This window comes from Zootoca vivipara, chromosome 13, assembly GCF_965207765.1.
Source record: "Zootoca vivipara chromosome 13, rZooViv2.hap1.1, whole genome shotgun sequence".
NCBI lineage: Eukaryota > Metazoa > Chordata > Lepidosauria > Squamata > Lacertidae > Zootoca > Zootoca vivipara.
The window spans coordinates 50,210,692-50,232,008 of NC_142596.1; the positions used below are offsets into that span (position 1 = coordinate 50,210,692).

The following is a 21,317-nucleotide window of genomic DNA, read 5'->3' on the forward strand; positions in this document are numbered from 1 at the left end:
TAAACGCTGAAAACCCAGAAGTAAATGCCTCGGTTATCAAATGCACCTCGGAAGTAAAACAGGAAAATGCGGCTTCTGTTTTGAAGGTTGCATTTTGAGGCTTCCGCTTTCGGTTTTTGGTTTTCGAACGTTTTGGAACTCGAACAGACTTCCGGAATGGATTACATTCGAAAACCGAGGTACCACTGTACTATTTCCCCCCTTGAATACTATTCCCTCCACCTGCCCCACAATACAGCCTTGAGAAAATCCTACCAGTAAGTTGCAGCCACATTCTAGGTGTAGTAAATCTACATCCTTCTCTCACGGTATAAGGCTGGGCACATTAGGAGGCTGTGGGTCAAAAATCATGCTTTGCAAGCAAACCTTCACCAAAATCCAATATTAAATGGGGATAGATTGTCTTTAACAGAGACTTGAGACAACTAAAGAGTGCTGCACTAAACCTCGATTTACAGAAAGCCGTGGCAACAAATCTGGGAGAGGAAAGTAATATATAATAGGGGGAGAAATAAAACAAAATACCAGAAAGAGAGTATCTGCTTCTGAATTACACCACTGAAAACTCAGAAGCAATTGGGCAATGGAATAAAAGCTTTAGTAACATGAAAGAATCTCAAAAATAAAGTCCAAGGCTGTCCAGAGAGCCCTATCACGTCTCTCAATGTCTTTCTCTCTCTCTCTGTGAATGGGGGAATAACTAATCATTGAACCTAAGAGGAAAATGGGGCAAACAGAACCATTCAGAATTTTTACCTCTCCAACCAAAGGTTTCAAATTTCTTTTCTGTGTGTTCTGCAACATCACAATAGAATTCATATGGGTAAAATGAGAGCAAGCAATTAAATTGCAACAGCAGTTACCATAGAATGAACACACTTCAGAACATCACGTAATCCATTTTTCCCCACTGCCTGAAAAAAAACCCTCTAAGGTCTAGACAACAACTTACTTTCTGAAATTTGTACACAGACATAATTAACATCAGGAGGAGGAGGAGGAGGAGGTCCCCATCTATTACTATTCTGCTTATTCTTTGCTCAAAAGTGGCAAGGTGCGGGAAGGATTCAGGGGTCACAACCCTTTCGGGAAGAGAATTCTAGAGAAGCGGTATGGTATCAAGTTTATTGCTTATAGCCAAAGGCTGCTGCAATGTATACAATGTCATTCAGTAAAATATATACAAATTTGGTACAAAACTTAGAACAGTGATGCAAGAGAAGCATGCAAAGAGCTGACCATGATCCTTCCAAAGAATGAGGAGGGCAGACTTCTGTACCCAGCAACCTCAGAGCTTATCCCAGGGTTGCTTCAGCTCAGCCTCTTCTTCAAACACCCCCCCCCCCAAATCCCACCAGGATTGCACCAGCACCCTTAAGAGGCCTTTTGAAATCCATGTGGCCGATGCACCAAAATGGGCCAAAAGGTTTTTCTCTTCAGCAAATGAACCCTCACTTGTCTGGCTGCAGATTCTTGCCTCACCTTAGATTACTCCTTGCAGCTAAGGTTGGATTGTCTTCTGCCTGAGGCTCTGAGTGACTGAGAGTGGTAGCGGGAGAGGGGAAAGGGGACTGCAGACAAATATAAAAATAACTTTAACATGTAGCTGAATTATGCAACACCACTGATTCTATTCTACCGATCTCCAAGATCTAGAATCTGCAGGGATCCACCTGAGCACTGTGAAGGGGGGAACTTTCAATGGCAACATGCAAACAGCCTGGGAGGTAGCTAGGCAACCTTGCATCAGGTAGTGATATCTGGACACATTACTGACAGCCCCAGAAGCAGCATCTGAGACGCCAGAAGAATGTTGCACTGAAAGTGGGGTATCTTCTAAAAAGATCCAGGTAACCCAGAAGCACTTTTAGGCCAGAACCGAGGCTGCTGTTAGAACAGGGAGGGACAAGTAGTAGTGAAGTCCAATCCATAAAGGTGATCCTCAGAGAATTATTGAGTTGGAAGCATCCTTGAAGGCCATGCAGTCCAACCACCTGCTTGGTGTAGTACAGGGGTCCTCCAACTATGGTCCGCGGGTCAGATCCGGCCCACCATGGTTTTGAATCCAGCCCGCCCGGCAGGTGCAAGCAGCAAAGTGGTGGTGAAGCGTTCTGACTGAATGCAACAAAAGCATTCGGCAACAACTAATCGGCCTAATCATACTCTCTGCGGCCGCATTTCATGTTGGGGCACCTTGGTGTCTTTCCCTCCCTCCTCCTGCATTTCGAGCATTCCGCTGAACTTTGCTCTTGACCCCTCTGCCTTCCCGTAGTTGCCTGCTCCCTACTAAGGCAGAGGCGCCAGCCGGCCTATGGTACCATGGACCCTTTGGCTCTGGACTCTCCGTTTCACCCACCTTGTCACAGCCGCACCGCTTAGTCCTCGGAGCCCCCTCGGCCTGTGGACGCCTCCTGAGGAGAGGAGGGGCCACGTGGCGCCTGGGTTGCCATGGCAGCTCAAGAGTGCTTGCCTCCCTGCATAGGCTGGAGAATGGGTAGCCTCTCCCGACAAGCATCTAGCTCTTGCAACAGACCGGTGAGCAGCAGCAGCAGGAGGAGGAGGAGGAGGAGGAGGAGGAGGAGGAGGAGGAGGAGGAGGAGGAGGAGGAGGAGAAAGAGGCACGGGGACCTGCCTTATACCGAGCCAGACCATTGCTCAGTATTGCCTACCCTGGCTGGCAGCAGCACTCCAGGGTTTCATGCAGGGGGCTCTCCCAACGCCACCTGGGGATGCCAGGGGTTGAATTTGGGACTGCCACTGTCATTGTTATTATAATTATTATTATTAATTATTATTAACTGAATTTATATACCACCCTATACTCGGAGGTCTCAGGGCGGTTGACAGAACAAAATTTATATCTAAAACCTCTCTCTCTCTCTCTCTCTCTCTCTCTCTATATATATATATATATAATCAAAATAAAAACAACAACCCAGTAACATCTCCCCCCCCCCAAAAAAAAGAACCACATTTAAAAAGGGCATAGAATGTCAATCAAATCAGGCTAAAATGGAATATTTTTGCCTGGCACCTAAAGGTGTATAATGAAGGTGCCCTTCCCCCCAAAAAACAATAGTCCGGCCCCCAACAGTGTCTGAGGGACAGTGAACTGGCCCCATTTACAAAGTTTGAGGACCCCTGGTGTAGAAAATGCAGATATCAAGAGCATCCCCAGCCAAGGAGAGTTTATCTTCTCTTCCAGAAAACAGACCCCCCCCCCGGTCAATCTACTCCTGTGATAGGGATTCATCATATATCATTTGGTTGAAGTAGGAGGCTTAAAATTTTTGTGCATTTTGGCAACATCATGTGAAATGTATACAGTGAATATTAACCAGCATTGAAGAGAGCTACAGAAAGATGCTAAAGCAGCTTCCCCCATGAGCCGTGAATCTGGGAACTTTGTGGATTTAATATAAGACATATTCACTCAAGTCAGTGCGTGTTGTTAAGACATTTGCTCTACAAATATAAAACTCCATGCCCAAGAGAACAAGAGTGGTGTGGTAGTTAGTGGCAGAAGAGTGCCAGGCAACACTTGGGCTCAAATCTCTGCTCAGTCATGACGCTCACTGGCTGACCTTGTGATAGTCACTACTTCTCAGCACAGCCCACCTCACAGGAATGCTGTGAGTATAAACAGGGCAAGTGTTATTTAACATGGAGAAAAATGATTTAATGCATAGGAACCAAGGTGTTCCATATTAGAGATTTTACAGATAAACTTTCCTATGTGGTTAGGCTGAGGTATATTGACTGGCCCAAGCACATCTGGAAAGAAAGGAGGAATTTGAACCTGGGTCTCCCCATTCTAGAACAAACATCACACTGGCAAACAAATATTACTACTCCACAGGAAATTTCACTAGTTTGTCTGCTCACAAATATTTAAGTTTTCCTTTCGTGGCACACCAACAGTTTTCTTTTGTTTTCTTTTTAAGAAGTGGTACAAGAAAACACATCTCCCTTCCAATTCGCAAAGACTTCCTTGCTTGGTTGCCTTAATTGGAACAGGAAAACAGGTGAGTGGCTATTTACAAGTCCGATTATTCTATTGTACGTGTTTGGGGAGAGGGGAGGGGGGAACACAACCAGTTTTGTTTACTTTTAAAACATTTATATTCCGACTTTCAAAAGTAGTACTGAAATTATCATACACACATGCACACAGGCTTGTTCCCATGTGCATATTTCCTTCTTTAATGACAATCATACCGAGTCCCCTGCTGTGTATTTTCAGCTCCTGATAATTTGTAATTAATCCTAATCAACCTACGTGGTTCTTCAAGCAGAGGTGTTTCCGCCCCAACAGTCTGCTGACTCACACTGCACAAAATTCACATACGAATTCTTAAACTGCCAGGTTAGCATGCAGCTTGCCTTCATTCCTAAGTGACTGAAGTTCTGGTAACAGGCTGGTCAGTGCTGTGGAGTCCAAGCTGTGAAAAAGAAGTCTGTGAAAAGGGGCAAGGAGGGGGAGACTGAAGGGGATTGAAATGGCTTAACAGAAGGGCACCTTGACAGGATGGCTTCTCACCTTGTTTTTCTGGCAGTGTAAATGGATGCATGTGCTTGTCAATCCTGCTTACTGTCTAACAGTGAATCTGTCAAGTAATTTCACATTTGCACCAGGTCCTAACCTTTAAATAAGTTATCAAAGACTGGATTAAGGGAGAAGCTGTGTAGAGAGAGGGAAATTCTGGTTGTATGCAGAAGGCTCTGTTATGGATTCCCCTAAAGAGTATCTGCACCTACACCAGGCTTTACTAACCTGGCACCAGTTGGAGTTGCAGTCCAACACCTCCGGGGGGCAGCAGGTTGGCAAAGATGCCTAGACTCACTCCATCACCCCTCCAATACCAGGAAATGAGGTGGGTGCTTCGTCGTGGAGGGCTACTCAGGACCAGGACAGACCAGAGGTCTTCAGGGCTATGTAGGTGGGTTTAAGGGTGGGTGACAGGAGGAAGCCTACCAGCTAGAGAAATGTCTTACCAGCTTTGGTCCTCTTCTGGGAAAGTATAGCTTCACTTAACTATCCACGTTTACTAATACACCCTTCTGCTAATACTTCTCAAGCAGAAATAAAACCATCACTGCAAGGCATCTGGAAATGCTGATAAACATCACACTGCTGCTTCCCTTGCTTGAAGCCTTATGAGCCTTAAAGATTAAGAGATGTTGTTGTCCCCGCCCCCCTCTGAGCGGCAACCAGAATTTTCCCTCCACCAACCAGCTGTGAACAAATTAGAAGTGGCCCTAACTAGTGGAAGCTCCCTCTCTAAGCATATGGATCCAATTAAGTCACAGCACAGCTGATTTTAAATAAATCTTCCTTGAAGCAGCCACAGAACTTGAAGATATATATATATATATATATATATATATATATATTCCCCTACAACTCTGAAGAAGGAAAGGCAGGAGAATTGTATTTGCATAAGGAACACTTCACCAGCCACCCCACTGCCTGTAAACACAGGACTCCTTGCAGAAATAAATGCTAATTGAGAACTCTTCAGAAGTCTTTCCTCCCACTTCACCAAGCAGCACTGATTTGATCAATCCTCTATTTCCTGGCTTCAAGTTGCTAGCTCTTTCAAGGACCTGGAAGGGAGGGGGTTGTTGCAGAAGAAGAGGCCTCTGCCTTGAAAGTGATTTAAAACTAAGCCACTTTTTGGAATAACTGGTGCCCGCCCAAAGAGCCAATTGCAAAGCAGTCACCACAGGCTATCCTCTATCTGGCACTGAAGCCGGGAGACAAAGGAACAATTTTAAATAATACTAGGACCTATTTCTGTCCATCATTCTAGCCACACATACCCAGTCTTATTCCCTCAAAACTATCAAAGATTTAGGGTGCACAGGGGCACCATCACCTGGCAATTCTTGACTCTTCCCGTCTTCCTGTAACCTGAGGTTTTTATTAGCAGTAAAGATCTGAACAGTGAGTAATATCCATGCTACAGACTTTTATAGGAGTGAAGGAAAATCAATGCCGCCTGCAGCTAGGTGTCAAGAGCCAAGGGGGTTAGCAGGAGAGAAAGGCTGTGGAGGTGGATGGCGCCTCCAGCCATAATTCAACCTGTCCCCACACAAGGCAAGAGTATGAACAAATGTCAGGTGTTATACAGTCTGCTGCACACAGTCATCAATATCTCAATTTCATCACTTGCTAATACCAAGTTTTGAGTAAAGTAGGAAGAAAATAAAAGTGTTTGCAATGTAATGCTGGTTGTTGCAATGCCAGTACTGGATTTCCAAGTATCAATCAAGGGTCTTTAACCTAGAGATGTTGTTTGCAGTTGATGCAGCCTTGACAACACACTCAAAGGAAGCTCTACAGCAGGGGTCAGCAACTGTTTTGTGTTTTTGCCTGCAGGGAGTTTGGCTTCACCATCACCCTGACAAAGATCAACATCCTGGATCAGGACGTCGCCAGTACTCCATGGATCAGCATTGGTGACTACACGCCTGAGGTGGTAAGCGACTTTGTCTACCTGGGTTCCACCATAACCAGCAACCTCTCCATCAATGCTGAGCTGAACGAGTGTATTTGCATGGCAGCTACAGCAATGGCTAGCTTTTCCAAAAGGGTGTGGGAGAATATGGTGTGAATGTCCAATACCAAGATGGAGGTCTGCCAGGCTTGTGTATTGAGCATGCTGCTTTATGGAAGTGAGTCGTGGGCAACTTAGAACCACCAGAAGCGATGTCTGGAGAATTTTGGCATCACATGGCAGGAGAGAACCTCAAAGAGGTGCTCTCCCAAGCCCACATTCCCTGCATGTGCACACTCCTGTCTAAACAGCGTCTCCACTGGCTTGGCAATGTCCACCAACTGGAAAATGGCAGTATCCCCAAGGATGTGTTCTATGGGGAGCTGGCTTCAGGCACTAGGCCCGATGGCAGACAAAGATGTCTCCAAACATGGCATATGCCTGAATCACATGTACAACAGAAACAACCTGCTGCATATACTGCCTTCTTTTAATTTTCAGCAGGCAATTCCATAACTATGCTCCTTTTACTATGTACAGCGGTACCTCGGTTTAAGTACACAGTTGGTTCCAGAAGTCTGTACCTAACCTGAAGCGTACTTAACCTGAAGCGAACTTTCCCATTGAAAGTAATGGAAAGTGGATTAATCCGTTCCAGACGGGTCCGTGGAGTACTTAAACTGAAAGTACTCAAACCGAAGCGTACTTAAACCAAGGTATGACTGTATTGTACTCATTACACAAAGAGACAGAAACACACACAAACACAAACATCCAACCTAACTTGTCCCAAATTGTGCATCTATATAATTTACATGAACCTAATACATTTCTGTAATCCATGCGATTTATTTTCATAAGAGAATATCTGTATTGCAGAACCACAGATATGTCTAGACTTGTAGGACTTTCACACACAACAAATAAAAGTGAGTTGTTGGTTTTTTTAAAAAAAGTAAAACAGCACAGCAGCATTCAAATAACTCATGCTGAACCCTTGTGGGCTTGTAATTTCATGGCAAACACACACTAGTTAACAAGCTGTAGGTCAAGTCAAAACACGTGGGAAGAGGCAGCCCACTATATTTTAGTGCCTGAGGGAGATAATCCAAACAGTAAAAATATAGCAAAATAATTGACAATCTGCTGCCTTTTAATATTTCAAAATCTGCTACCTACAGCCAAGATTGTACATTTCTTTCTTTCTTTCTTTCTTTCTTTCTTTCTTTCTTTCTTTCTTTCTTTCTTTCTTTCTTTCTTTCTTTCTTTCTTTTTTGGTCACAAGTAGTGGCCAATGAGAATATGCAACACCCCACAAGCTCCATCCATTTGCCATAACTGCAGCATCCAACTCCAGGGATTAATGCAATGTTTTCCACCGCACATATTCCAAAGCAGTGCAGTTCCACTCTCTGGTGTCTGGGATATTTTTAGAATTGCAAGTCCCTCCACTGATTCCCAGCTGTGTGTGGTGTGATGTCACAGGTGAGACAAGAATTAAATAGATATTTAGTACGTGGAAAGGCGATGAGATATGCTTCTGTGATAAAGCCTGCTGGTGCCTATGGGGAATTCAGGCTTTATTTCATTTGGAAGTGAACTTGGATCTTCAATTAGGTTCCTCTGGAGCAAATGAGACAGCAAGCCCTCAAGGCACAAGCTGTTTCTTCTTTCCATTCTGTATCTGTACAGCCAATCCTGTGCTGTTACGAATCATCCTCATTATCACCATCATCTCCTCTTACTCTCTGTATCACCTTTGCTGGACAAACCCCTCTCTACAGCATTAGTGTGTTTATGCGATAGAAGACTGTAACCACACAGTAAAAAGATAACTAGAAAATTTCTGATTTAATTAGTTGTACTAAATAAATAAATAAAACACCATATTACGGAATGAATTTGAAGCAGTGCTAATTTACTGCTTCACCTAACAGCCAAATGAATTTACCAGGCTTATTTATAGGTGGCCCCACAAATTCAGGTTTATGGGTGGATCCAGGGCATGGTAAACACTTTGTTGCATGATGTGATAGTCCCTGCTGCCCCAAAGAGGAAGTGGTGCGGCTATACCTGAAGAAAACTCACCTAGAACCACACATTGATGCCAACTACTGCCTGGTCACCAATGCACATTTTCTGGGCAGGGTGACTAAGACGGTGTTGGTCACCTGCTGCAGATGGTCTTGGGTGAAGCCAATTATCTTGACCCATTACAGTCAGGGTTCAGGCCCACTTGGAGGACAGAATTGGCCTCGGTCACCCTGATCACCTTCTTAGGGGGAGGGAGAATGACAGGGGGGATGGGAGCTTACTGATTCTCCTAGAGCTCTCAATGGCTCTGGATACCATTACCCACAATAACCTTCTGATTAAACCTTGTAGGTTGGGGAACTATGTTACAGTGGTTTTAGTCCAACTTTATAGGGTCAATTCCAAAGAGTCTGATGGGTGACTGTGCCTTAGCTTCCTTGCAGTTGATCTGTGGGGTGCAATAGTCTGATTTTGTCCTCAATGCTGTTTATATCTCTATGAAGACGTTGGTGTATGGTCAGTAGAAGATCTGGGGAACAGTATCACCTGGATGCTGATCATACCAGCTCTTATCATAGGCCTTCAGCTCCATCAAGATCTGGTATGCTTTGGCAGCCCCAGACTGCCAAGAAGAGGAAGGAGAAGAGGAGGAAGAAATGGATGGAAGGTGGGCACCCAGGGATGGAGGAGAAAGTTCTTTCTCTTGAGACTCTCAATGCCAGAGCAGAAGCAGATCTGCTGGCTCTCCTGCAGAACAGAGCGCCTTCTCAGGATGAGGGGGTTTTGACAAGTGAGGGGTGGGGTGAACTAGAGGAGGTGGCAGCAGAGTTGGAGGCTAAGTTGCAGGGCTACCTTCATACGTGGTATCAGTTGCACCTGCCCAGAAGGCATGCACATCTGCAGCAAAACCATAGTGGGATTACTAAGAGCAACCCCAAATGCTTAATAGTACCATTTGGTACCACCTGCTGCTGCTGCCCAGGACTAATCTGCTGGGAGCCTGAAGGGTCCTGCCCTTCTTCTCTCCACCTGGCTTGGAGCGGGGCCTGACAGGCTCCATAAAGGACTACTGCTGCTGCTGGGCAGAGAGGGCTCTGTTTTTGTTTTTAAATTGCTTTTTTAAAATCTATGCCATTTTAAATTGTGGTTGATATTAATGCTGTATTCTTAGTTTTAGATTTTATGATTCATGCGGAAATTGTTGTGTTTTATTTATTGCTTATGACTTTTGTTATGTTGGTAATTATGTAAATCTTGTCATTTTGCAAGCCGCCTTGAGCATTGTTTTAACTATGAAAAGGCAGCATACAAATAAAATGATGGTGATGATGATGATGACCATCCTAGGCAGCCTGCTTCAGTCACAACTGGACCTGCAATCTGCAATAATCTACTAAACATTAAAAGCCTCCCTGAACAGGGCTGCCTTCAGATGTCTCCTAAAAGTCTGGTAGTTGTTTTCCTTTTTGACATCTGTTGGGAGGGCGTTCCACAGGGTAGGCGCCACCACCGAGAATAACGCGAGATGAGCACCGCAACCCCAGAGTCGGTCACAACTGGACCTAAAGGTCAGGGGTCCCTTTACCCTTTATCTTTATGAGCTACCTGAACGCTTTCATAGGATGGTGTCAGCCCTTCTTAAGCTAAGGAACACTTGAAATCTTCTTTGGCAATCCTTTTCAATGCTTTAGTCCCGTTTCCAGTGTGGCTTGATCAGGGAAGAACATCTTCCTTTTATTGGAAGAGTGTAAAAGGATGGGAAAATTAGCAAAATGGGAGCAGAAAGATTTCAATCATTCCTGCTGGAGACAGACCTGGGACGCTAATTGCTTGCAGGATATTAAGGACTGATCTAAAGGCACAGACTGTGAAAAGAGAAGGCCTTGCCAAACTTCCCAAACGCAAACAGAGAATAGCTGAGGACTAGACTATGCTGCCCCAGAGCTGTGAACTGACAGCTATCTGCAGACAAGGAAATCACATGAAATATGAGACAAATGAGCTTGTAACCTGCTGGAGAACCAAAGCTGTTATAAGCACTCCTTGGAGACTAGGGCATCCAAACAACAAACCCAACATTTTCATCAACTTTTGACGACAGCAACCCAATTAAAGGAGAGCTGGATGACAGGCTTCACACCAAACATGGCTTGGCGAAGGCGTTCAGTACCTCTCATCTCCCTGTTTTATCAAACCCATCACTCCCTGCTCTCCCCACTGCCACCGCCCCTGCACATCCCAATCTTCAAGACTGATAATAAAAGAGAGAACTGATTCCCCTCTAATAGGTGTCAAGATAAAATCAATGGTCTGCCTGAAATCTGAGTAACAGAATTTTGTGTGTGTGTGTGGTTGTTTAAGAGAAGAAAAACAAAAACATCACAACCACAATACAATGTACACGGCAATGGGGGTAGTGGAAGGGATGGAAATTTGAACAGAACACCACAACAAATTTGTGGTTGCTGCATCTAAGAGAAGGAAGAAAGGCAAAGACAACAACCCCATCTTCACTTTAAGAAGAAAAAACCTCAGAGTCTCATGAGTTGCCCTCAAACAAGAAACACCTTAGAAGTTGCTATTAACAGGAAAGGGTGGGGGGGTAGTAGGGAAGCAAAACACACATTATCTTTTATTGCTACAACAATTTCTGCTCTCTATTCTTCAGAAAGAGCAAGTATTTTTTTAGGAAAAAAACCAGATTTCAAAATGAACTGCTGGTTATTGTTTATCTATGTTCTGAGAAGAATTATTCCACCACCACCACCACCACACAGGTCACTCTTTTAGAAGGGAGAAAGTAAGTGGCGCCTTCATAAAATGAGATAGTTGGGGTGGATGTAAGGATTCCAAAGCAAGAGTGTGCAAAAAGGCTCCCCCACCCCATCCCACCGCTTGCAAAGTATTTGTGTCACAATACTACAAGGTCCTCTGCATCAAATTTGTGTCTACCTCTCTGCTGACTTTCACTTAAAAATCCTTGTCAGTTTCAAGAAGGAAAGAAGAGATGAAAGATCCATGCATTAGGATATGTGTTGGTGTCACTTCAAATACAAGCAAAACAATCATCTTTATTTTGCTATCAACCCACATGTGGCAGCATCTGAGTTCTTCCCAAATAAGCCTGAACAGAATATAGTTATAGAAGGAAATCTTGGAAGCTGTCCTCAGTGACATAGAAGAAGCCAAGAGACGCATCAGGCTTGCACAAAACACAGGTTTGCACATTAGTAACGGGATCAATATCAGCAGTAGAAGTCCATTCGCTCCAGTGGACAGAGAGTTGCACTTGGACCTGGGAGACACCAGGGTTCAAGCTCCAGCTCAGCCATGGACTCACTAGGTGGCCGTGAGCGAGTCACTTGTCTTCTTAGACTCAGTTCCCCACCTGCAAAATGGGAACAACAGTGACCTACTTCATGGGCCTACTGAGGACAGGAACGAGTTTGGGGTGGGGAACCACTTTACACAAGGAACTGCTCCCTCCTTCTTCTCTGGGGTGACAGCCACAGAACCAGATTCTGGACATAATCCTATGCAGTCTTAAATTACACCATAACACAGGCATCCCCAAACTGCGGCCCTCCAGATGTTTTGGCCTACAACTCCCATGATTCCTAGCTAAGAGGACCAGTGATCAGGGATGATGGGAATTGTAGTCCAAAACATCTGGAGGGCTGAAGTTTGGGGGTGCCTGCCATAACACTTTCGTGAACGAGATGGAGGGGACAGCAACACATGGTCGAGTTTGGACCCGACAGTTACAGAAAGCAAATTTTGCTGCTCAAAATCCATTATCTCTATAAGAGGTTATAGCTGGGTATTTCCATCATTGATGATGCATCCATATTTAGGACACTTGTTCAACTCTAGTTGAGCCTCATAATAAACATGTATGTACATTCATAAGTATGTATGTATGTATGTATGTACGTACGTATGTATGTAGTACAGGAAAGCACAAAGGGGATTATCAACAGCAGGACCTCACTCCTTTTGAATAGATTTTTCCCCCAGCTGGAAAACAATGCAGGAATGTGAAAGAGATTTATAAAACCATAACTGACATGGAGAGAGTATGCAGAAAGAAATGTAGTCACTCTTTCAGAGCAGAAAAATTTGGAAATAGCCATATAACTGCAGCAGATCAGAGACAATGGAAAAAATGGTACTTCTTACAAGCTATAGAACTCACTCCTCCAGGTGGCTACAATGGCCAACAACCCATGTCACTTTTTTTTTTAAAAAAAAAAGACTGGATACATCAATGGAGATCTGTTAGTAGAGACAAGAAATAATAGCCAGAATAGATGCTCCATATCTGAGGGCACCTCAAACTCTCAATGTGAAGCTGTGGATGTATGGAAAAATAGGGCTTTGCTTATGCCTGCATTCAAGGAATTAATTGTAATATTAAACTCTACATCTGATTACTGTATTAGTCTGCACTCAGATTCTTATTTCTAAGCATTCCAGGCCTCTGAACAAAACATTATCCAGTTATCCAGATACAGTAATAGAAAATACTCTAGGGTCTTTCCTGGGAGTGTGCAAAATATTTTGAGGAATACCCTAGTATGAAATCATTATGAGAAGCTGAGAGTGCAGGATGGGTTCAGCTTCTGAAACATTGTTCCCGGCTGAGGAAGGGCAGAAATACCAGATACCACCCCCAGCCACCATTCCAAGGGATGTAAGCCAGACCATGACAATTTTCCTAACGCTATTACCTGAAGAGTAATCTGTTCCATCTTCATCTCCAGGTTTCTGTTCTCCTCTTTCAACTGGCTTCGTTCAGTCTCCAGTTCTTCAATCTTTAATCTAAGGGGGGAAGAGACAAATTGGAACCTTTGATTTTCATACCTGTGCCACAAATAAGCCTCATAATAACTGAGGGAAATGCTGAACACTGCAGTAAACATCACATGTAGCCAAGGAAAAATTTCAGCCTCCGGCCGTCTCCTATTTATTGAATAGGCAAGAAGGAAGAATGGTGGTTCCCCTCCTGTCGAAATCCTACCCAAGAGGATGCTCGTTTCTCATGTGCAGGGATTGGAAACCTGTGACCCTCCAGATTTTACTGGACTCCCAATAGGCATGGACTGACCCATGGGCATGCTGGGCTAGAGCGAATAAGAGTGAGTCCAACAGCATTTGGAGTTCCACATCTTCCCACTCCTGCCCAAGAGTCACAATGAATTGAGCAAGTCATTGGTTCCTTCCCTAGGATAGTTAACAACAATTAAAATCTTTGGATTTTGATTTCTGTCAACAAATGCTTCTTATATGCTGGGAGATGGGCTGTTTGTTGGTGATGGTGATGATTATAATAATAGCCTTTATACAGGATAATGAAGCAATAACCAAAAGCCTTTCATTTTGTGATTTTAAGAACTTGTTTGATTGTTCTGTCTAGTAAAGTTGTTTTTTTAAAAAAAAGTCTTTGAAAATAGTATTCATAATGCTTATTTAAATCAGCAGAGCCTGTTTGTCAGCAAGTCGGATTAAGTAAGCTTCCTGGGAGACAAGTAAGATTTTATTGCTGACACCTTATGAGAAGCCAGTCATCAGAATTGCTACATTGTAGATTATTTATATTTTTAGCACTTAACAGAAGAAAATAATGTGTTTCTTTCACCCCATTCACTACAAAATTGATCACAATCAGGAGCCAGTTTCTCAAGGACCTGTTTGCATTATATAGTATCTGTATCTTGGAAGAAACACACACACCCCCAACTCACCCATCCTTCAGTGCTGGAGATTTTTGTGTTTTAGGGTTTCATTTCTAAACCTACGTAGAGCTCATAAGAACATAAAGCAAACCCAGCTGGATCAGGCCAAGGGCCCATATATTTCAGCATCCTTTTTCTACAGTGGCCGACCAGATGCCAGGAAGCCAGCAAGCAGAGCATGAGGGCAACTGGCATTCAGGGCCACATGCCTCTGATCTTGGCGGTAGGTGCACACTGGGCCTTGTCCTCTATGAATCTGCCTAATCCCCCTTTAAAGCCATTTAAGTGGGTGGCCATCACTGCATCTTGTGGAATCAAAACCCATAGTTTGACTATGTGTTCTGTGAAGAAGTACTTCCTTTGATATGCTCTGAATCTTCCAACATTCAGCACCAGCAGATGCCCCTGTTTCTAGAATTAAGAGAGAAGGCAAAAAAGGACCTATCATTCACATACACATACACACACACACACACACACACACACACAATGCGTGATTTCTCACTTTTATCAGCACCGCCCCCCACCAACTCACTATTTTTCTGAACAAAACAAAAGCCTAAAATGTTGTAACTTTTCCTCATAGGAAACGTATCCAACCTGCTGAACATTTTGCCCTTTTCTCATATCCTTCTAAAGATTAAGTGACCAGGACTGTGCACAATATTCCAAGTGTCAAACCACATATTTGAATGAAGTTATTGTGGTATTGGCATTTTATTTTTGACTCTAAGCTTCAATGGAAACCATGTCTCCTCTCCACTGACTGGTAGCCATGCCCCAGTTGAAGATATAGGCAGGCAGGCTGGGGTTATTATTCAGAGAGAACAGGCACTCTACACATGTTCAAGTGTGCTTTCTCCTTCACTAGCATTTTCTCTGTTTCAGGGCTGAGCTGAAGGCGTATTGCTTGGCCAGTTACTGCAGATCTGTGGTTCAAATTGTGCCATGAATCAGACAACACCGCTAAAGAATACAAACCGCTTCCCCCACCCACCCCTTTCTAAAGAGAGACTGTGGAAAATAGGAAAAAAGAATTTCAGCTATGAATAATGCTTCAAATCCCTTGAAGGGTTTTCCTGCAACAGATGTAATTGAAATTAAAATTATCCCAAAAAGCAGGCTCTGAAGGCAGAAAAATGCAGCATTTGAAGGCACCTCCATGGCCCTCAGAGAGCATTTTAGCTCGAAGGCAAGAACTCAACCATACTGCTCTGCTCTGAGCTGTGAATCTGTTTTTTCCAGGAGGTTGGCCTCCTGAGATACACACACACACACACTTGAAATGTTCAGGAGTTAAGATAAAAAGCATATATCCAACAATCACAACAGTTTATTAAGAAGCAAGAAACCCACACCCGACATTCATCTAATTTACTTGGTGCTCCTATGCTAGTCTTATTTCATGCCCCTTACAGAAAATAAAAACTCCCTGAATGTCGATGATCATCCTTTATTTCAGACAGCAAAGTACTGAGTGTTTGTCTTTTTTGAAACATTAATCTGGCCATCATGGTCACAAACATGGGAATGAACTATTTCTGATGTGGAGCCATCTCCATCTCTGCAAGAGACAGAATCTGCTAGCTTTTCCATTCTTGTCCACTTCAATAATCTAAGTTAGGATCAAGTTCCTTCTCCAGTATCCTGGTTATACCCCAAATAAGGCAGCAATTGGCCGTTAGCCTGAGTGCAGTGCTATTCCGGTGATATAAATAAGTTTCCAGGGGAATTCCATGCAGTCTTTGCTTCAGTAGGTTGAATGCTGGTTGCAAGGTGCCAAAGGATTTGGGAGGGAACCACAGGTTGATGGTACAGCACATGCTCAGCGTGGAGAAACTAGAAGGGTTGACTGTCAAAACTAGAGTGGCATGGTAAGCCAAACTATGGGTAACTCTGAAGGAACAAGCTTGTTCACCCTACTCCTTCCTTGCTCAAGTCAGAAGGAAACAAACCAGAGCACTGGTTCAGTTTTATATATAAATCAGGATTTGTTTGGAGAGAGAGAAAAACACAAGTACTAGTTCATCTGTATGCCCAGTCAACTGCTCTTAAGCCCTATGGGTCTTTGGTATAGGAAGACCTATAAATCTGAATAAATTATGTGCTGGACTGTGGCTGGTCAATGAGCTTGCTTTGTGTCCCTAGCACTTTTAATGCATTTTCTCTCTCTCTCTCCCTCCCATCTTCAGAGAACCCAACCCGAATGAATTTGTCTTCCAAGGATCCCCAAATCCATCTACTATGAAACCTACACCATTATAGATTATTCTAGAGCATGGATACACTGTGAAAAGAGGGCACTGCCAAGGGCACCTCCATAATTCTGGATGAACTGAGAAGACATCCTGGCTCAGGGGTAGGAAACATGGTGTGCCCCAGAAGTTGGACTACAACTCCTACCATATCAGTGCTGGCCACTGGCTGCACTGACTGGGGCCAGTGGAAATCAATGTTCAGCAATATATGGAGGGTATCACATGGGCTTCCCCTGCTCTAGAGCAAGGAGGAGACAGGATTGCAGTGATGGTGAGGCAAACTCCTGGGAATGTTTTCTGTCATAACTGATCTTGTTGGGAAACCCCCAGAAAGCTAAATATACCTAGCTGGCTGAAAAATCACTGTCTTCATTGTTACATCACACAAACCTTTCAGTAGCCACAAAGTAAACATCAGCATTATGAGGAACACAGAATGGGGTAGAACACTCAAAAGACAACAGCAAGTGCTGTGGCCAGGCATAAAACAGAGGGGAAATGAACCCTGTAGCTGCAACAACCCTTCAGACTAAGCGTTCCAAAGAGCAATGACACAGGATGTTGGGAGCAGCACAACTTTCAGCAAGTGTGACTAATGGACACTGGCAAGAACATGACTTTCTTTAGAATTACCGAGGCTCTACCCAGTCACTAAATCCATAGACAACATTTAGGATTTAGTGGAGTACTTGTTTGACAGCAGAAAGAAAACGTTAAGATTTGTTCCAACTGAAGAGATCTCTTCATCTGCTGCAACTTAAGTCTTCGGGGGTTTAAAAAACAAACAAAGGCAGCCTAATAGCCATGTTCCTCTTCTTCATCTTCTTCCTCCTCCTCCTCCAGGTAAAACCTGTTACTCTGCAAACCTGTTCATTACAGCATGGTCAACAGAATCAAATGCCAAAATCAGCCTTTAGTCATACAGCTAATGTGCTTTATGGGAGGCAGGGTGTAAGTGAGGGACTGACAGTGTTAATATTGCTTTTGTCATCGCCTCAGAAGTAATAATGTTGGAAAAGAATTTCACATTTAATGTTATAAAATGTTTGATAAAAAGAGTGCTTTGTTCTCAAGAGTAGGAGGGGAGGAGGGGAAATAGATAAAGTCTTTCAAGCTTCCCAGGGAAAATTTACTTTCCATATTAAAGAATAAGAAAACAAAGGGTTTCTATCTTTCTTTTTAGAGCCCTCACACACAGGCTATGAATACAGATTTGGGGGATTAACATGGGGTGTCTTTGTCCTCCCATTTCTGTATTTGTTTTTCAAAAGTGTGTGTTTAATCACAAGGTCTGTATGGAAGACACCTATAACAACCTTCGCCAACCAGGTGACCTGACATTCAGATGTTTTAGACTGCAACTCCTATAAGCCCCAGTCAGCATGGCCATTTTACTGGGGTCCAAAACATATGGAGAGCACCAGATTGCTGAAGGCTGAAAGCACAAAATCCTTCCTCCTCTTGAGCCTCCCTTAGATACAATAAAGGATTTAAAAAAACTAATTACTAGTCATGTGATACAGATGGGGTAGGATAGATTAATGAAAGGGAAAGTGGTCTATCTATTTATGGAAGATTTGGAGTCAGGACCACCTAGTTCATAGCTTCATCTCTCAACCATTATGCTACGGGTGTGGAACCAAGGAAGTCTCACATCCCTTGGCTCCAGCACTGTAGGTTGGTCACAAATTTTAACACTGCCATGGATAGGGTGAATACTGGCAATATTATCATTGAATAATAATTCCCCCTGCCCCTCCTTTAAAAGGCAGGGTGAAGTACTTAAATATATAATTTCTAGAAGTTCCTGAAGTTAAACAGCAAAAAGCAGATGGTAGCTGAGGGGGCAAATGTAAGATACAATAGAATACATTCCCTACATTCTTAGGTTAGCCTGGAGGTAACATGGGACAGAAATAAGAACTTAAGAACCCCAATGGATCAGACAAAATGTCTGTTTAGTTCAGCATCCTGTTCTCACAGGTGTCAGTACTTTTTTTGTCTGTCCTGACAAGGGCTTGTTGTAAGCTGTATTTCTTCAAGATAGCAGGCAAAAGAGGGAGGGGGAATGGACAGAGAGTGCAAATTATAAGCTTGTTACTTCCAAAAGTATCAGAGATGTTCTCAAACCTGGGAATACTTGAAAATCTGTTTTCCTCTTCTATCCTTGACATTGTTGGCAAATGGATGTGGCAAATGTTGATTTATGAAGATTAACACTCATTAATGGGCTTTGGAATGGAAAATCGAAAGCCTATAGGTTGTCCTATTTGGGGAAAGTGTTGCAGTCCATGCCAGAAGATCTGGTTAGTCATTGATAAAATGTTTTGAAACCTTCCAGCTCCCAGAAGGCAAGGAACAGAAGGCTGGTTTTACCGATAGAGCTGCACCATATCAATCAGAAGAAGAGCATGCGTATTGTTTGGAGAATTTTTAAATTTCCCTGTAACATCATGCATACCATATTTCAGAAAAGTAGGAGAACTTTAGACTCTCTTTGCTTTATTCAGTTCTCCAAAACTATATTTACTACCACAGGTTTCCCCGGGTTTCTGCCCTTCACATGTTTTGGACTGAAAATCAGTATGCCCGGGCCTGGTGAAACATAAACATTGGCATCAGCAGAGTCACAGAACTGGATCATCCATCTCAAAAATCCACATAATAAACTCATAAGAGCAGAGGCAGAAGCTGCAGAGTGAAATAAAGAATAGCCCCTAAACAGATGGATTATTATTATTATTATTATTATTATTATTATTATTATTAAAAAAACACAAACCAATTGTTAGATCATTAGCTGTAAAGCAAAAAGGGGACATTCCTGTGGCCAATTCTGAAGCTGTACTCTATTGGGACAGTTGAGCAGAACATGGGACACTTTTTTGCTGCATTTTCCCTCTTTTATATCAAACTGATTGAAACCTTGTGTTACCAGCCTAGAGACCAAGCAAACTACACATTAAGAATAACTTTTTAAAGTGCAGCTTTTGCACAGTCAGCTGCAAGGGAGAAATGCGTAGTTTAATCTTTCTTTTATACCTCAGAGACATCCATACTTTAAAAATGACAACAGATAAAGCACAATGAAATGTAAAGCAATGAAAACACAACTGCAAAGTCTCCCATCAGACCAGGACACCAATACAAGTCATCACAGAACTAACAGGCTTCATCTGAGCTTTTGATTTTAAATTAAAACAACCAAACTTTGGTTGCTGCTGCTGCTGCTGCTCAGTTATTGGTATGACTGCCTTGGAAAGGGAGCTGTAAAAGCTTTAATAACAGAATGAGGAGTTATCTATTTCTACCATAGCTTTTATAAGGGCCTCCGAACCCTCTGCTGGAATGCTCCTTTTATAACTTCTCTCTTATTCAATCACAACATGTACACCTCTGCCATCTGCAACAGCACACTAGGGGGACTATTTTTTTTCCTGCTGGAAGCACATCAGTGTTACAAAAAGGCAAGACTCTGAGTCTTTCTTACATGGATGCCGACAGATCCTCTGTTTAAAAGGCAGGCAGCTAGTAAAAATCAAAAACAAACAGCAAGGCTGGTTCCATGGGGAGGAAAGCAAATGCAAGGGATAAGCGACAAGGGAGCTGCAGCAATGCCAACAAAGACAGAACAGGAGATTTAAGAGGTCCTGTCCTCATAAAAAAGGGGTGAGGTAGATGGCGACCCAATTAATAAACACTAATAACATGCCAACACACAGCTGTAACACTTTAATAAAAATATGAAGGGGAGATAATGTCAGCAAATAAAATGGACATAAATTAGTTTATTATGAAATCAGTTTCAATAACAATATGTGTCCGTGGGAAGGGATGGTTATTGTTTTGCTGTTTTGTTTTTAATTATTTACTTGATTTTATCTTGTATTTTATTCTGTGAACTGTCCTGAGATCTTATGATTAAGGGTGGTATATAAATCTAATACTAAATTATAAAATAATGACAACAATATTAGGGAGACTAGAGGTCAAGACAATTTGTTTGTTACTATAAACATTTCAATTTTCACAGACACACACACCACCCCAAAGAATAGTTTGGGTGTATTTAAAAACATTTTTCTTTACTCTATAGGGAGCTCACACCAGCAATTACTTATGTACTAGGGGCTTCCCTCCCTGCTTGTGTTACTTCTACAAACCATGCTGCCAACCCACCTCCCTTTATACCTCGCCCAACCTCCCCACCCCACAGAGCTCCTTTGACCCCTCCATCCTCCCCTGCTAATGCCCCATTGCCAATTCCCACCCCCCAACTGGTCCAAAACTTCCCAACCCACCTGTCACAGCTCACTCCAATCCCAAGATCCCTTGGTCAGGGAAGACAGTATTGGAGAGGATGAAGTCTTTCTCCCCTTTGCCCGTCTCTAGCCGCAAATAATCAATTAACCCCTGTGCTACAAACTCCGAAACTGTGACAAAAGAGGCAAAACGTAGACCAATGAATGATAAAGGCATAAATACATAAATTCATAAAGCATAACAACTATGTGGTTTTGCATCATGCTTTGTTGTTATGTTTTATGAATTTATGTATTTATGCCTTTATCATTCATTGGTCTACGTTTTGCCTCTTTTCTCACCGTCTCTAGCCGCAGACAGTAACACTGTCACTGGCAATGGGGAGCAGAGTGAATAGGAAACAGCCTTCCACAGCAACCATTGGAGCAACAGAGGGAGAGTAGGAAGGCTTGCAAAGCCCACCCACATTGTCTTGCTGCCCACCTGCCTGCAGCTACATCCTCCTCATCCCAGAAACCATTTCTCTC

The 21,317-nt window shown here is 43.1% G+C and overlaps 1 protein-coding gene across 2 annotated transcripts in view; it reads right to left on the reverse strand.

The window, feature by feature from the left end:
* Window positions 1-21,317, reverse strand: part of MAD1L1 (mitotic arrest deficient 1 like 1) — a 482,869-nt gene that overhangs the window by 210,760 nt on the left and 250,792 nt on the right. Inside the window, exons 15-16 of one of the 2 annotated variants that reach the window (XM_088656937.1) lie at window positions 13,265-13,355; window positions 11,586-11,922 (exon numbers count right to left, since the gene is read on the reverse strand). In XM_088656937.1, coding sequence (XP_088513063.1) covers window positions 11,911-11,922; window positions 13,265-13,355 — 103 coding nt within the window. In that variant the 3' untranslated portion in view covers window positions 11,586-11,910. Of the gene's footprint in view, window positions 1-11,585; window positions 11,923-13,264; window positions 13,356-21,317 lie in introns of those variants that run through there. The other variant, XM_035130662.3, reaches the window with a different exon arrangement.